This window comes from Centroberyx affinis, unplaced genomic scaffold (genome assembly GCF_046629955.1).
Source record: "Centroberyx affinis isolate AG114_WGS23_722 - 3 ecotype Tasmania unplaced genomic scaffold, CSIRO-AGI_Caff_v1 ptg003375l_1, whole genome shotgun sequence".
Lineage (NCBI taxonomy): Eukaryota > Metazoa > Chordata > Actinopteri > Beryciformes > Berycidae > Centroberyx > Centroberyx affinis.
In genome coordinates, this window is record NW_027281364.1 from 173,864 (window position 1) to 191,097 (window position 17,234).

Consider the following 17,234-nt stretch of genomic DNA (forward strand, 5'->3'; position numbering starts at 1 on the left):
TGCAACTAAAAATGCATAACACATCATAATTGACTTCATATGCCGGTGTTGGGTTGTGTATTCATTAGTGGCAAAACACCAACTATGTTGTAGGCAGAATGCAGTATGACAGCTGGAGTGTGGGTAGATTGAGTTGGCATTAGAATTCAGTGCTGACAACAGCTGTGATGTTTCACATTCTTTGTCAGTAATAATGATTTTAAGAGTGTGTTCATAACTTGTTTATATTGTTCTTTTGGTCTGAATCATAGTGGAAAAGTTAACTGTTGCATTTTTGTATTTGGTTTGTTTAGGTTCAATTACAAGCCAACCAGGGCTTGTAAACAAAAGTCACATGGACTCACAAGCTGCTCATTTATTGGACAGAGCTTTGGTGACCTGTCATCCTGTCAGGTTAGAGATATTGGCGGCAGGAGAGCGTCAAAACAATCTGATTCCAGTCTCTGTAACTTTAGCTAAGCATGATGGACTTATCTACGCTCTTTAATACCTGCCTTGCCTACCTGTAATTCACCTTCTCTGGTGTTCAGACCAGTTTAAGAACACATGAAGAAATAGCTGAATATGAGCATCAGTCCAGACTGCGGTTTGCTCTCAGTTCATTTTGTTATGCTAGGCTTTCCAAGCATGAGTAACTGCTAGCTATCAGAGGTCAACATACCTCTCCTTATACCCATAAACCCTTGCGTTTTGATTTGTTTCCTATAGTTGGACCGATTCTGCTCACACTCCTAACAAGCCTCATCACAGTTCTCTTGGAACAGGACTGAGACTTTCATTTTCAGTCGTCTTAGTGCAGTTATGTGTGCATTGTCCCCATGTGGCCAGATGAACTGAAGAAAAGCAGTAAACGCTCCAGAGTTTGAATAAACCACTCCTAACATGCTTGGTGTAAATGCACCTCAAGGAGTATATTGTTGGTGTAAAGCCTATTTCCTAACCAATCAAATCAATTTCTCTCCGCAGTCTGGGATCTCATCAGTCAACTGGTGTCAGAAGGTCTGGATTCACCATGTGCTTTTCTCTGGTTTCGAAGATTCTCTTCATCATCAAGTTGCCAGTGGTCCAGTCTTTCCCAGCAGCAAGCGGCTTTGTTTGCACTGTGGGGTGAGGTAGTAGGTTGTATAGTTTTAGGGTCACACCCGCACTGGGAGATAACTATTCAACCTACTGTCTTTCTCAAAGTGACAAAGACACATCTGAGTAGTCCGTCCTTCATTTCTGAAGGCCATTTTGCCAACATTACCACTCTAATGGATCACGATGGCGCATGCTTTGATGTTAATTTACGCATAGTTTTACTTAAATTGCTCATGCAGTGTGAGGTAGTAGATTGTATAGTTGTAGGGTAGTGATTTTGCCCTGTTCGGAAGATAACTATACAATCTATTGCCTTCCCTGAGGAGTGGTAACTCTTCTATTTAATTTGAACATTTTTATGTTTGGTTTTCAAAGTGGAGTTCAGGGACCACCAGGGGTCTCTGAGGAGGTTCAAGAGGTCCCAAGTGAAAAAAAACGTTGCCATTATTTTGTCTCTTAGGGAAATGGAACATTAGTTAGCATAATCTCAGATCAGGGGGCCCTTGACCAAATATCTCCTTGGGCACCCTCACCAAAAAGCCTATGTATCCGGGTTTTCTTATAAAATGTTTTGAGAACCCTTTGCTTGCTTTAGTCAGAGGATTACATAGGTTAATTAGTCCTGATCCAAGCAGTAAGAATGGTTGACCTGTGTAGGATTTCTACAACCATAAAAGGATGCAGTTGTTTTTCGAATTAGTATATTAGGGTTTTCTTTCCCCATGTCAATTGTGATAGAGCATTGACGATCATCTTTATGAAATACTTCTGAAACATTTATCCACCAAAATATGACTTCCTTAGTGGTTATGTTTTTAATATTTTGTTTGTGTGCAGATGGTATATGAATTGCATTTCCTTGAGCCTCATGAAGAATTATTTTTTCAATATGGAAAACAAGTGTTGGCTCTTAGTTGATCCACGTCAAACCAAATGTTTTAAATACATGTCACACTTCTAACTAAACCTTCAAATGGTAATGTATACAGTAATGTTTTGTTTTCCATTTATGATGACGCTATTCTCTCTTCGTCTGCCATGTGGTTTTTATGAGGAATGCTATTGCAGTAAGTCATGCTGAAAAAAGTTGTGTCCAGTTGGTTAGATTTCATGGAGCTTTTCTGCTCAAATGTATGGGTGTAATTGGAAATGCTGAGTAACTGGTTAATAAATCTCAAATTATTTTGATTTTTAAATTTGTCTTGTACTTTGTCTTGTATACTTATATTTGCGTGAATTAGGGTGTTCAAGTGGACTACAGTGTGCTATACCAAAGCAGTCACTTCAGTTCATCAGGCAACCCTCCCCCCCCCCTTTTTTTTTTCTTTATCCGAGTTCAGTAGTTACACAATTTTGTCAGCAGATGGCGTAATAGCAACGCCTTTTGACAACTCATGACTTTACTGTGAAGACCACCCTGAACTGCATACATTATTGCAGAATTATTGGCAATAAATAATGCAGGTTGGATAAACATGATTTGAACCAGTTGAGCTGCAGCTATTACAGACTGTAGTCTACCTGTTATTCTTTGGGTCGACTGTGCATGGTGTGAGAAACAGCTTATATGCACTGCATCAATTACCCGATTGTCAACAAATAGAAATGGAATAAAGTGAGTGAAGCTGTAGGTCTGTTAATGTGCGGTAATTGGCTGGAACTGGGAGCATGCCGCATCACAGGAAACGATCAGATATGAATCGCAGCAGGTCCTCTGTGGGGAGATGGGGGGTCAGAAGAAAAGTCAAATCCACTCCGCTCAGAGTGGGAGGGGCGTTTAGTGTTGGAAAATAAATAAAAACTGCCGGTAGTTGCCTATCAGAGTGCTACCGTTCAGTGGCGGGGTAGACTCATGAAATGAACACGAAGCCTGTAGTACCCCGAGAAACGGATTGGGCTTAGAGCAGGTTACAATAAGATGCGATGCAACAAGTGCAAGGACCCGAATAGTTTATTGGTTTCTTACTAGAGCTGCACGTCTTACCGGCACTGAGCGTTTTTCAGCCCTGCAGTAGGCTAGATGAAGAGATGAGCCTGTACCTGCAGGCTGAATGTGAGCGGCTCACAGGCAGAGACCCTGCTGAACACGCCCTGATAGAAAAGGTAGAGAGACGCGGAGCCTGATCATTAGAGGAGCCGCACAGCTTACCTGAAAACAAGCGATCCAATGCTACACACACTGACACCCGAAACATACCAAATGAAATCAGGACGAGTTTTTCCAGAAACTTTCGTTTGTCCCGAGGAGCTATTCACGTCTGCGGCTCAGAACACCTGGAGATCCTGCAAGGCTTCATAGAGAAATAAACCTGGTTGTTGCAACAGATCATAAATCCACCGGTTGAGCACCATGAGTAGGAAAACACGTCGGTGGATTTTCCATTTTTTCCTATGCCTTGGAATTGTATATTTGAAAATCGGGTGAGTTAATAGGATATGATTTTCTCTGCATTTTCAGATGGCCGCAAGTTTTCGGAATGAATGTTGAAAAATGTGTTGAATCGGCTAGTGCCCCGAAATTTGACGCTGCCCGATTGCTCGTATTGATAAATTGTGAAATGTTAATTGGAATGCTCTCTGCTTATAGGCTACTAGTCTATTCTGTAGATCTGTATAGGTAACTGAGTCATTTAGGTTAGACCAGTGGTCCCCAAAGTAGGATCCGGGGACCCCCAGGGGTCCATTGGGGGGTCCCAGGGACTCCCCCAGCAAATGAGGAATAGTTTAATTTACTATTATTTTATTAATGTGAAGTTTGAACGGTGTGGATATCTATTTTGATCAGTAGACTATAGGCAATGCCACCACCCCACCTAGTTATTTAGGTCTGTATAAAGTCATATTTAGCAAAAAATCTTCTCAGATGGTGGTCCCCACAAAAAAAACCCCAAAAAACCTTAGGCTCTCAAATGGGGGTATAATGGTTTATAACCCCCGTTACAACCAACAACCATCAACATTCATAGGGATATGTAATGTTTTATTTCCCCCTTCCATCTTCCTCACAGGGGTCTATCATCCGTCGTTGCATTGGGAGCAAGCATAATCTGTAATAAAATCCCCGGTCTGGCCCCCCGTCAGAGGACTATTTGTCAGAGCCGACCCGACGCTATCATAGTGATCGGAGAGGGGGCTCAGATGGGGATCAATGAGTGTCAGTTTCAGTTCAAACACGGACGCTGGAACTGCTCGGCCCTGGGCGAGAGAACCGTGTTTGGAAAAGAACTGAAAGTGGGTATGTTACACTTTTAATTTCATTTGATCGCATGCAGACCAAACTGTACATCTGCAATAATAGGCTAGGCACTGGGAAAACATCATGTTCCTGTAATATTCCTATAGGGAGTTCATACTCTGTGGTACTCAATAGTGAGTTTATAGTAACCTTATTGCACTTTATTGCATTTAAATCTCCTATAGGCCCTATACGGATTTATACTTTTCCTGTGAAATATGTTTAGTATCTTTCTATATTTTATTGTATGATTACTACAGTTTTGCTTCCTAATTGCAGTAGACTACTGTATGCTTCACTTCAATATTGAGGTATTCTTGCAAAGTGCTATAAAAAGCATTGTTGAAACATGTCAGCACACCCTGGATTTCCATGGTTATCATCCAAGCAAGATTTTTTTTTTTTTCACTATTCAAATATTTATTGCTGTGGAATGAGCTATTTAATTTTTTTGAGGCTGTTTTCCCTTTTCTCCTTTAATAGCTTTTTGTGCAAGAGCAGCATTGATACTTTGATTCCTTCCTCAACAATACTCTACTTGGCATAATCCTCATGCAAACACCTTCTCATACAATTCTGTTTCTTTGCAGTAAGCTAATGTAATATTAAAACCCCCAATCTCATATATAATGAGCATCTGCAAATGTAATGCTGCCTTTTTTTTACATTATCACTTAATATATTGCTGGATTACATAACAGCAACGGGCTGCTAATGCAGTGTTGTGTGCACATTGAGAGTCAGCACTTGATGTTTTCTTGAATCCTTAAGCTATATGTTATCTTCAGTTTGTTTGCACAGTGGAAGCAAAAGCCTTCAAGGTATATAGTAAAGCTGCATTCAAACACTGGATAGGAAGAGTTTTGAACATTGCTATAAAATGTCAAAAATCATGCAAATTCTCTTCCTTTATACACAGCATGTTTCCTCTGAGCTGTTGGACTGGTAATACTTTGACAAATGTCTGTAAAATTGAAACTGAGAGTCAGTCAGTGCATCTGCTCTTGGTGGGAAAACGAGCCAGAGATTTTGGCCTGTTTGTGGAATAAGGCTCGAGGCGATGGATGCTCAAATGACAGGACTGCGGAAATAAACGGGGAATCATATTTAACACTGGTTTCCCCATGCCTTGTTCATTCAACCCACTCAGTCACCTCAGTAAAAGGAGTTCGGTTAAGAGAGAGAGAAGTAGAACTTGAGTGGATGTTTTTTCAATTCAAGTTGCATGAAGGATCATAGCTCACATTTCTGTCTGAAGCATGACTTCGTTATGATCGCTGCATTGTACATGAAGCCTGTTAATTGCAGATCATAATGTTTGAAAGTTGTGGTATTAGCTGCAACAAAAATGTCTAACCCAATTTGCCTTACCAGTCGGATTAAATGCAATCCACACAGTAGTTAACAATGGCAAGATGAATGCCTTGATGGGCGAATGAGTATGCCTGATATAAACAGTGATCTGACAATTATTAGAGCATCCTATCCCCACAATTCAGTGAGTTACAAAGTAACTACTAATTATGATGATTATGATGAGACTTTGAACTGAAATAGTTCTACATTTTGATTCATGGTATTCCCTTGGTATTCATACTTTTTTCCATAATGCATGTCTACAGTAACTGGTGTGCTTTTCCTCACCATTATGTTATTTTTGATGTTGTAAGATCAAAACTTAAATGCTCTTTATCTGCGTTCAGCTGAACCACCTTCATGTATGTTCATAAAATACTTTTCCCTAAAAGACGAAAAGCTTCAAGTTCAGACAAGTGCTTTCTAGTTTATAAATTTACCTCCAGGTTTTGCAGCTTTGGCAGGGGAGGTTTAGAATCATTTTAAACCACTGCTTCAGGGAAGTACTAAAGCATTTTTTTAATCTGCCATATCTGTGCTCAGATTTATTCCAACTCGGTAAGAGAAAGTGATTTGTCTTTCAGGAATGAAGGCATAGTAAACATTTCAGCAGCCGGATCTTACCTTAAATTTAGTTTTCTACCATCCTCCTTGGTATTTGAGCTATTAAAAAGTTGAAAATCTACAAAAGTGGTTCATTTTTTGGGGGAAAGGAGTTCCAAGATGTTTAGGTCAGGAGACAGCAGGTCAACTTGAGCACTACTTGGGTCTAGTTGCCCTGCACAAACTCTGTCTGACTCCATTGTTTTGTTTCAGCAGACTGGAACACTGATAACTGACACAAAACATAAATTGGGTTTTTATTGGCAGTGATGCAGTAATGTACAGTATTTTGGCATTAGGATCAAGTATTCCCCCCTACCCCCCTCCTCCCTGCCCCCCCCCACAACTCTCTACTTGAAGTAAACCACCATTGGTAACCACACTGACTTCCTGTTTACTGGCTTGGAGGCATGTAAATGATTTATTAGCAACTTAGCCAGGCGAGAGTTCATTGAGCCAGGCCTCCTGTAATACTCATCTGCAAGGCAATGTCACATCTGATCAATGGCCTTGTCGATAACAATAATAATACTAATAATACAAATAATAATAATAACAACAACAACATACAGTATTTTATTTGTATAGTGGTACTCAACAGCAATATAAAAAACCAGGGAGTTGGGACCACCCAGTTGGTCAAAACATTATTCATAAAATTTGAATGATTAAACCTGAAATATTTCATATTTCTGGTTTAGATAACCGATGAAGGTGGGATGACCGAATCATTGTATCATTAATACAGTTCTCTCCAATGAGGACAGTGTGCGTTGTGCAGTGACTTCGTGCAAGTGGTGATATTTCAGGTTTACAAATTTGTTGCTGGGATAATAGTTTCATTCATAAAAAACAATCAAACAAAAAAAATCATTTTATTCTCTAAATATCAGCAGCATCCATCTGTGTGTGTGTGTGTGTGTATGATAGTGGTTGGAAGGCTATTAAAGCTTCATTCATAATTTTTCGATGATGTAAGTGAAGCACCACTGCTCAATAGCCTACTCTTGTCCACTTGTTCCAGCAAAGCTCAACACACACACATAAATTTCAATGGCTGAACTTGAAGGGAAAAAACATGACAATAAACTTAGAGTGCTACGGGGGCTTAAATATTAAAGTTGATGACTTTATTGCAGATTTCCTGGCACTACTAATCATTTTTGGATTGTTTTCGCATGTGCTCCAAGAGGAATTATCTCCATTTTAATTAAAAATGCAGTTGACCTGAAGCACTCTGATTTATAGAGTGGAAATCCATTCTATTTGGCTGTCCATGTAGGGAGGTTCTGCATGCCTCTCAGATTCACCTCCACAGGGTGGATCCCAGTTGTGACGGAAGCTGGGACAAGGGCCAGACTGATGCCTAAACATATCATATTTTCTCTCCCACTAGATTGTCTCTAAAGTGCAACATTGCCCACTCTATGTATTCAATAGATTGACCATTCCCTGGTGAAATGGTGTGATGACACCTGGATTCAGAGACTGGTCACAAGCCTAATGTTCCTATGATTGTCACTCAGTTGAAAGACAGTTGAAGCTATTTGCTTCCTAAAAAGCAGGGCTTTTCTCATTTTCCAAATACAAAAACCAATGCTCTATTATATCTTCTAGAAGATTCAGACAGCCACTTTTTTGCCCTCGCCTTTTTCCTGACATTTATCTGTTTAAAGAGAGCTTGATTAATGAAGAAGGCTTGGCTCAGCTCATGTATTTTATGATTTGGTTTGAAGCAGCTATGCCAGGTATGTAAGGAGGCTTGATGGTGCCTGAAACAGTGAATCTTGATGTCAGCAATTGTGATTAAAAATGTCTTTTCTTTTTATCCCAGGCAGTAAGGAAGCTGCGTTCACCTATGCTATCATTGCTGCTGGGGTAGCCCATGCAATCACTGCAGCCTGCACCCAGGGTAGCCTGAGCGGCTGTGGCTGCGACAAGGAGAAGCAGGGCTTCTACAACCAGGAAGAGGGCTGGAAGTGGGGCGGCTGTTCTGCAGACATCCGCTATGGCTTGGGCTTCTCCAAGGTGTTTGTTGATGCCCGGGAGATCAAGCAGAATGCCAGGACTCTTATGAATTTACATAACAACGAAGTGGGACGCAAGGTATGATCATGTTATGCTATAGTCTATTTTCATTTCTATTTTAATAGATCCACAAATCCAGTTCATCTCATAATCCCCTCATCATCATAATCACCTCATAATAAGTAATTTACAGTAAAAGCCCAGCATTGTGTTCTTAGCCTATGAAGATTATACACAGTTTAAGATTGAAGATTGTCAGAAGCACTGAACCATTGAATGTTTTTGAACAGGTGAGTATTAAGAGCTTTTGTGAAGGTGCCTAGTGAATTAGAGCCTCTGATGTTCCAGAGGGAAGGAGCTGTAATAGAGATACAGAGATGTCTATACACTTTGTTAGTTTGTCCATGTGGTGGAAGTCAAGACGTTTGCATCAGCTGATCTAAGCCTACAGGAAGATGTATGACACTGGAGGAGGTCAGTGAGATCAGAATGAGTGAGGTTACTGAGGGCTTTGTACATAGTGAGAAGCAGCTTGAACATAAGTTTTTGTAGAATGGGAAGCTGGTTGACATTTTAAAGGACAAGAGTGATGTGATCTTTGGAGCAGCTATGAGTGAGCATATGAGTGGCAGAGTTTTCGACGTATTACAGTTTGGAGGATGTGCTGTGGAGGATGCTGTGTCAGAAATGTGATAATTTCATGATTACATGTTTCAGCAGCTGAGAATAACAGAGAGGGGTGAGGATGGGTGACGTTCCTTCTGTTTTTGTTATTTGGTGAAAGCTGGAATCCGGCCCTTTATCCGGTAATAGTCAAGTTACACAATACCAGTTGGCAGTAATACGTCTCCTTGGTCTCCATGGTTGGAGATGCTCTCCATATAGACTGCTATTGACATTTTTGACCAGGTGGAACAAAAGCCTGCTAACTATCCAGCCAACTAGCCAACAAAGATTACCTTCATTGGGTAGCCGAGTAGCGCTAGCTAATTAGCATACTAGCCTACCCAAATAATTTAACCTTCCTGATGCTAGTGGCACACATTGTAGTCCGCTGTTACTGTCAAGCTGCGATATTTACACCATCAGAAGAGTTGTTATTGCCTAATTTCATTACAAAAGTTACAATCATTGAAAGTTAAATTACCTGTTATGGGGATGCCATTATTACTGTGGTGGGAACTGGTTACTGGTGAGCTGACGACACACGAGCGACACTGTCTGCTACACCATTGATAATATACTGTAATACTTCCGTGGTTGTTTGGTTGTAGTCCGAACCTCATTTCACAATAGACTTAGTGGCAATGTAGAGCCAAGTGTCATCAGCATATGAGTAGAAGTAGGGACCATGGCAGCAGATGATGTGAACGAGGGGAAACGTAAAGAATGAAAAGGTGGGGACCAAGCACCATACCTTGGGGGACACCCTGAGAGACTGGGCAGTGTCAGTTTTGCAATTGGTGTTGATTTCTGCCAGAGAACTATGACTTAAACCAGGAGAGGGCAGTGTCTGTGATGTTAATGGAGGACTGGCGCCAGGAGAGAAGTGGAGAGTGGTTGATGGTATTAAAGCCTGCATTTAGGTTTAGAAGGATGAGAATGTTTAGAGAGCTCGAGTCAGAAGAGAAGAGAAGAGGTAACTTTTTGGAGGACTGTTTCTGTGCTGGGCAGTGATCTGAATCCAGATGGGACATGTTCATACAGATTATTTGAATACAGGTGGGACTTAAGATGAGATTCATGTTTGGAGATGGGTCAGTAATTATTGCAGATATCAAGGTCAAGACCCGCCTTCTTGAGAAGAAGTGTTACAGCACCAAATTTAAGAGCCAGTGGATTTTTTTTGTTGCCAGTGGAGATTGAGGAGTCAGTTGCTGTGATAATGAGTGGGCTGATTGTGGGAAAACGTGTCTTAACTTAAATTGTATGATCTCTTGCAGAGGCAGGCAACTGAAGGAATAGACAAATGGACTTTTGGTGTGATACAGAGCGGTTATGTTTAGGTTCAGGGGTGAACCAGTTTATTAAGCAGTTCTAGAGATTGTGTGGCTAATTTTGAGTCTGAGAATTCAATCTGTATGTTTAAATCTTCCAAGTGCAGGCTGGAGGCAAGTTGGCGGTGTGTGAGGAGGGGATAAATAATAGAGGTAACTAACCAGAGATTTGGGGCCACAGATTTTAAGTGAGGAGTTCAAATGAGGTTGGAGCTTGCATGGTTATTTGACCGACTGTCTGGCTTGAGTAGTGCTGCAATGTCACCACCATGACTATCATGCTTTGTTCAGTGCAGACATTGTATATTGAGTTTTTTTTGCCAGTCTTCAGTAATACAAAGAAATGATTATCATAAATTTGCTGACGAAATGACTTTGTTGGTTAGGGACCAGGAATTTAACAGAGCAAGTTTTGAATGGTGTTTTGTAATTAGTTGATGACTACGATTTAGTTAGGGGTCTCAGATTGGCTGCATTCATTTGAGAATTCATATATTGAGAAAGTGGAATGCATCACCCAGACTAGAGAGACTGGAGCATGGTTGAAAACAGTGACATCAGGAGCCTCTGCTGACAAAGCGTGGTCACCGCAAGGTCCCATAGTCATTTAGAGTATACATTTACTCCAAAGTCAAGCAGTGACTGTGTCTGATAAGATTCACAGTGGAGTAACTCAGGATCATGACCACCAGTGAGTGCATTAGCCAAGCACTGATGCTGTTAACCTATGGCCAGAAGTATGGAGCTAAATGGAGGATCGATAGACACCACGGGACAATCCACAAAGTGGCACAGCGAGAAAGCAATCTACTGTGAAGCAATAGCAGGCAGATGGGATGGACCGATGGGAAGTCTGGGAAAAACTGTGACCTCTAAAAGTACTGCAGACTACAGATGTCCACTGGATAGTTCTGAGATTTTGATGTGCTCAAAATGGTGTAAAAGGATTGTTCCTTCATATGTTTTGGGGCCTTCAGGTCTGTGAAGGCAATTTCACAGATTTTCATTTTCACTATGTTCAAGACACAGCTGCCACAAATCCCTAATGACTCAAAGCATAATGATTTGCTGTACATCATCCAAGGCCTTCTGAAAGAATTCAGATGTAAATGTTGAATATTTACTATTCACAAAACTATTTTGTCCACGCTTGAGTAGATGTATCCTGAGGGTTTCATTATGTAAATAACATAACAATGATTAGGGTTAATCAACACTGTATGTCCAACCCTCTTTGTCCTGATTGTAGAGTGTGTAAGAGATACACTGTATCAGTGGCTGTGCAAGCTACCCATTACCTCGCTAGTTATTGTCTCGCTAACAAGGCTACTGTAACAGGAGAAACTCTCAGACCTTGTGAATGTTTTTTTTTTTTGTTTTTTTTTTACAAACAGTGGCTCTGTTGAATACTACATTGACTGAGAGGTGTGCATTTTTTGCCAAAAGCCCAATCAAAATGCCCAGTGTTGGAGTGGTACTGGCAATGTTGTTAACATTCTAATACGCTAGTCAATATTTCCACAATTGTTTTCCACTTGTCTTATTCTACAAGTGGTCCCATTCCCATTTTATTCCATGCATATTAAAGCAATATGAATTCACCCCATAAGGGTTTCAGAGTAGTACATGCTCATTTGCTAACACCCTCCAGCCAGTACTACCACTACCAGCAAGGCCCATCCCTTTGCTGTGTATTTCCAGGATTGTCTGTTTGAGTGCCCATGGTCCAGTGTATCTTTAAATGCATCTCCTTGTCAAAGTTCTTCAGCATGTCTAGGTAATAGAAATAGGAAACAGAGGTTTGAGGGAACTGTGTATATAAAAACTTGGGAATGTAAACAAATTTGCTAAAGGTCATTGGCTGTGATAGATTTCGTGTCAGTGCCATAGCGACAGGTTGTGGTCCCATCCTGCAGGAAAGAAGAGGTTGTTTCAGTACTCTGGACAAGGCTTTGGGGAGGGGGAGGGGCTTCATACTTGAGGTCTGGCATCAGTCAAAATGTGATATAGTGTACGAATCTCTTAATGTACACTTACTAAACCAGATTCCTCTGTAATTATTGTAGTAGGCCTTTCATATCTAATTTTAAATGATGTCAGATTCTTTTGAGTGCCAACTTTGAAATTTTCTTGAGAAGAATAAACAATGGTGTAAAAGGTGCCATGGGAGGCTTACAGGGGTTCGGTTAAGCAAACAATGGCAGCTTCGTTGGCATTTCACTTCAATGAACTCCATGAATTAAATGTTTGTCAGGTCTCGGGGGCATGACCACACTAAGCTGTATGCATCCAAGGCTTTTGACAATTACCCCAGGAGACTCCAGAAAGTCTGAGGGCACATGAGAGTGGAATAATTAAAAAGCTGGGTGAGGCTTCTTTAATGCCAGTAAGGGTTCCCACTCAGCGAGGAGGAAGGAGGGTTAGCTGATGTCATTCAGCCCGAGGCAGAGAGAGAATACCCAGTCTGCTTTGCCAACCACACCGAAATGTTCCACTCTAACCTTGAAAAGGCCATTCACCGCTGCCAATCTGCTCTCTATAGATGCTTCTTTCTGGAGACAACTAAATTGTCCTTTTAATCACCACATGCTCTCGTAAGTTAATCCAGCTTCTGTGTGAATTCACCACCTTATACAAATCAAGTTCTTACATCCCACATACGTGGAGGGGTTTTGTGTTCATTGTGTCTGTTTTTCCCTGTCTGTCCACCAAAATATCTTTGCAATTGGTCGAGAGAGAGAGCCATGAGACAAAAACCAGATTGCTCTGTGGAGGCAGGCAGGGGACAAAAGTTACATGAATCCATGACACATCCTTGATACAGGCATGGAAGATATTGCAGTCCTCAGACTACCTTATTTCATTTTGTTAATCTTTTATTAAATTGTGATTTAAATAAACCCTCTTAAAATCAATTGGATTTCTGAACACGTTAATGACACAGCCTCATTTATCAATTTGCTTGTATGTTGTTTAAATATGTATGTGTAAAATAGAGCCATAAGTCTTACGGCACATTTGGAATGAACTGTGGGCAGTTAGAGTATATCAATTACATTTATTAGCATATTTGTTACATCTTTTCTGGTTTCTGTAGCTGTGACACTTGAAATCTTTACTATTGGTTGATTGTAATGTTGGTGTTATAGGAATTTAATACAAAATTTGATCTAAAATGTAAATAGGATTAGGCTTAGGGTTAGTACCTTCCTGAATTTCCTTTCCAATTTTGGAGATTCAAGGATTTTCATTAGTCATTTATAATATTGCATAACAAAACATGCAATAAGGTAGGGAGAGTGCACGTGTTTTTGTATGTGTCGTCCATTAGTTCGTCGTCTTGTCTTTTAAAAGAATGGCATATAGCTACATGCCATATGGAGACATAGCAGGTCTAAGATCTGTGGAATGCTTACGTTCAATTGGAATGCTAGAAAACTTTTGTCTCAACCTGTTGAACTATTCATGAAATATGTTAGACCAAGACCAAGACTCATTCTGTGCTATAGGTTTCCTACCTGCTCATTATGAAAACGACATCAACAAAGAAATTGTTAGAATTTGTGATTAATGTTAGAAATTCTTAGTGAAAAAGATCTTCTGCACACTTCAGATCCAGATCCAGACAATTTACATTTATTAGGCCAAGCTCGGATGAAGGTTGTGTAGACCAAAAGCTTGGCCTAATAAATGTAATTGCATGGATCTAAGTCTGCTGCAGATCTTTTGTCACTGTGGATTCGACTGTTTCTCCAGCAGCTTATGTGTAGACAGCCCCGCTTCACCTGCGTTTTCTCCTCTTTCCTGTAGCTCCTGGAGAAGAACATGCGTCTGGAGTGCAAGTGCCACGGCGTCTCGGGATCCTGCACCACCAAGACCTGCTGGACGACGCTCCCCAAGTTCCGTCAGCTGGGCTACATCCTGAAGGACAAGTACAACCAGGCCGTGCACGTGGAGCCGGTCCGAGCCAGCCGCAACAAGCGCCCCACCTTCCTCAAGATCAAGAAACCCCACTCCTACCGCAAGCCCATGGACACGGACCTGGTCTACATCGAGAGGTCGCCCAACTACTGCGAAGCGGACCCGCTGACGGGCAGCATGGGCACCCAGGGCCGTCTGTGCAACAAGACGGCTCTGCAGCCCAACAGCTGTGACCTGATGTGCTGCGGGCGAGGATATAACACACACCAGTACTCGCGCGTTTGGCAGTGCAACTGCAAGTTCCTATGGTGCTGCTACGTCAAATGCAATACCTGCAGCGAGAGGACAGAGGTGTATACCTGTAAATAGAAGTATTTATTGGATGTGTATTCACGCACAGAGCTAGATCTGGGCGTGTGTGCGCTCGTGTGTGTGTGTGTCCGTCTGTGTGCGTGCGTGTGTGGGTGTGTGTGTGTCGCTAATGTATTTTTAAAAAAAGGGTTCTCTGTGGCTGATACACAAATGCGTGGAGAAACCGCCTAGCTGCTGGCCTGTGAGCTGGACTTGGCATCACAACAATCACAGCGAGTCCTGCCTTGAACGTAGGCTACTTATAGCCAGGACGATTGGTTCCTCCAACTTGTGTTGATTATATTGATGCCAATGGACATCTGCCATGACACTGGACTCCGCCATGACTGGACGGTCTGAGTATTGTTCGGAGCTTGTTTGTAAAGTACCATGTCAGTTGCCACGTCATGCCGCAAGCTCGACTTTTCCGCTGGACATACCGGCCTATCGGCATGAATCACCTCAAACAGCGATAGAAATATTTGCATTTTTTTCACATAGGAACTAGACTAATCATAATTTATAAAAAAAAAAAATGAGAAAACTACTGATGTTTTTAAGAGTTCACTGTTGACTAAATCTGGTAAGGTTTTCAGATGGTGTAGATGCCTGACGTTTTTAGTTAAAAAAAAAAAAAAAAATCCAAGTGCACTTAAAAGTATAAAGCATTTTGTTGTTGCTATCTTTTTTTTACAGACACAGCTTAAACACTGGAGTGGTATGTGCATCATGTAATATGGAGGCTGATTTGAGTCGATGAGCCCGGTCCCCAGTGTCTCAAGTCATAGAGTAGGTCAGATTTGAACTTGACTGAATTCAATATTTGGGACAATGCAGCTCCTGTGCATAAGCCTGGCAGAAGAGCGCTTAACTACTGAAAAGTGGGCTCAGTATGATAGTATTGTTTTTCTACTTGTTTCTATCCCCGTTCCCCTTCCACTTTGCTGCTAGTTGTCTGGAAAATCATGGAGTTTGTGACTGAGCAGCCATATTGACTCTTCAAGCTAAGATGACACCACCAGGTGCGAACATGAGACATCCAGACATAAATCCCCCTTAATGTTGGTTGATAGAATATATTTTGTAAGAGATTATTTTTATATGAATATTTTTTTATTTATTTTCTATTTCTTTCTGTAAGATATGCTCCCTACCCCGTTTCTAACTGTGTTCACTGAGTCCGGCAAAGGAAAGCAGAAATTGGAATGACCCTTAAATAGTAGTTTGGAAAATGTGCCTTGTTTCCTTTTCTCGGCAGAGGAGAATATAGTAATCTCATACTGGACTGTGTAGTAGTGTGGTTCATAACCCATCTCAGAAAACCAACATCTAACTCTGCTTCACTATCCATTCAACTATCAATGATCTTGTCAAGTTTATCACTAACACTTAGATAAAACAGTCAGACAGAGGTACCTTGAAAGGGACACTAGTGACCAGTCATGATATCACAGTATAATGACAGTTTGATCATAGACAGACTGAATTATAAACTGCCTTTGTATTTTGCAGAGATTTCTCCAAAATAATTGTGGTATATCGTGAGCTTAGAATTATACGTTTCTATCTGGCTGGAGAGCTATTCTGAGACTTTGAGCATCAAAGACATGACAAACCATCTGGCAAAACTGTTATGTGTTTTATTATGTTTTTTTTTTAAAAATATATATCCTAAGAGGTACTTTAAAAAAAAAACATAACACCACACAAGCATAAGTAACATTCAAAGATGATGAATATGTGGATAACTCAATTTTGACATATAGATATATATAAAAAAAGTCATTTAGAACCTTATAATTCCAAGCTCACAGTGTTTGTTTGGTTATTGATGAAACAGTTTTAATTGAAGTGCCAGTGTTAATAAATATTGGCTCAGGACATTCATTGTCTTTGCTGACTTATTACATGTAAGCCCACATTGTCTTTCCATTCTTTCTTTAGTTAATAAATGTTGGCTCAGAATGAACCGAAGGTGGTCTGTTTGTGTCCAACGCAGTTCTGTTTTCAACATGGCCGGAGCAGAGGAGAGCGAGGTAGGTGTAGCTGGTGCTGAGGGTGTCCCGGCAGTGCTGTGCTCCTCAATGAGGACTGGGAGTTCAGGAGCCGCGGGGCTGATGGATTACTCTGACATCTGCTTCATTCACTCCTCGGCAACGTTGCTACAACAACCGCACTGTGCCCCCCAAAAATGCTCCTCGCCTCTCCGAGAGGCCAGACTGCCCATTAGCAAAATGGTAACCATGCAAAACCCAGATAACTTTTGGATGCTATTTATTTTGTGGCAAAGGCAAATGGGAAGAAAGAGGGGGGGGGAGGGGGGGAGGGGAGAAAAAGAGAGCTTTACAATTGCGAGGGATGATGTCAAGAAGGATTTCAATCTGAGCGCTAGAAAAGGTCTTAACTCCCGGGAATAATCGGCACAAAACATTCCTCGCCTAAACGTTGCCTCAATAGACTTTGACGCTTTGAAAAGGCAGCTGGCCAAACAGCCTCGGTTAGAGTAACACCGAGGCTCTGTCACTGAGAACTGAACGACATTATCTCAGTGTTGCGGAGAGCGACGGGTGGTTACGTGCTTGCCTTTCCAATTCAGGTCGCTCATAATATGGCTTCCGGCTCATTTTGAACACAGAGGTAACAGAGAGACATGATCACAGATG

The 17,234-nt window shown here is 41.2% G+C and overlaps 1 protein-coding gene across 1 annotated transcript; it reads left to right on the top strand.

Moving 5' to 3' along the window:
* Positions 1-2,969: 2,969 nt before the first annotated feature.
* On the top strand, positions 2,970-16,224 carry wnt7aa (wingless-type MMTV integration site family, member 7Aa). The gene is made up of 4 exons (XM_071538932.1): positions 2,970-3,501; positions 4,089-4,315; positions 8,109-8,380; positions 14,110-16,224. Exons 1-4 carry the CDS (start codon positions 3,431-3,433, stop codon positions 14,587-14,589), a joined length of 1,050 nt encoding a protein of 349 aa, XP_071395033.1. The 5' UTR covers positions 2,970-3,430; the 3' UTR covers positions 14,590-16,224.
* The last annotated feature ends 1,010 nt before the right edge of the window (positions 16,225-17,234 follow it).

Excerpts from the sequence above, each read along its gene's own strand:
- wnt7aa (XM_071538932.1), top strand. The coding sequence starts at position 3,431 with ATGAGTAGGAAAACACGTCGGTGGATTTTCCATTTTTTCCTATGCCTT. Across the intron at positions 4,316-8,108 it reads TGGAAAAGAACTGAAAGTGG|GCAGTAAGGAAGCTGCGTTC; the intron begins GTATGTTACACT and ends TTTTTATCCCAG. Across the intron at positions 8,381-14,109 it reads ACAACGAAGTGGGACGCAAG|CTCCTGGAGAAGAACATGCG; the intron begins GTATGATCATGT and ends TCTTTCCTGTAG.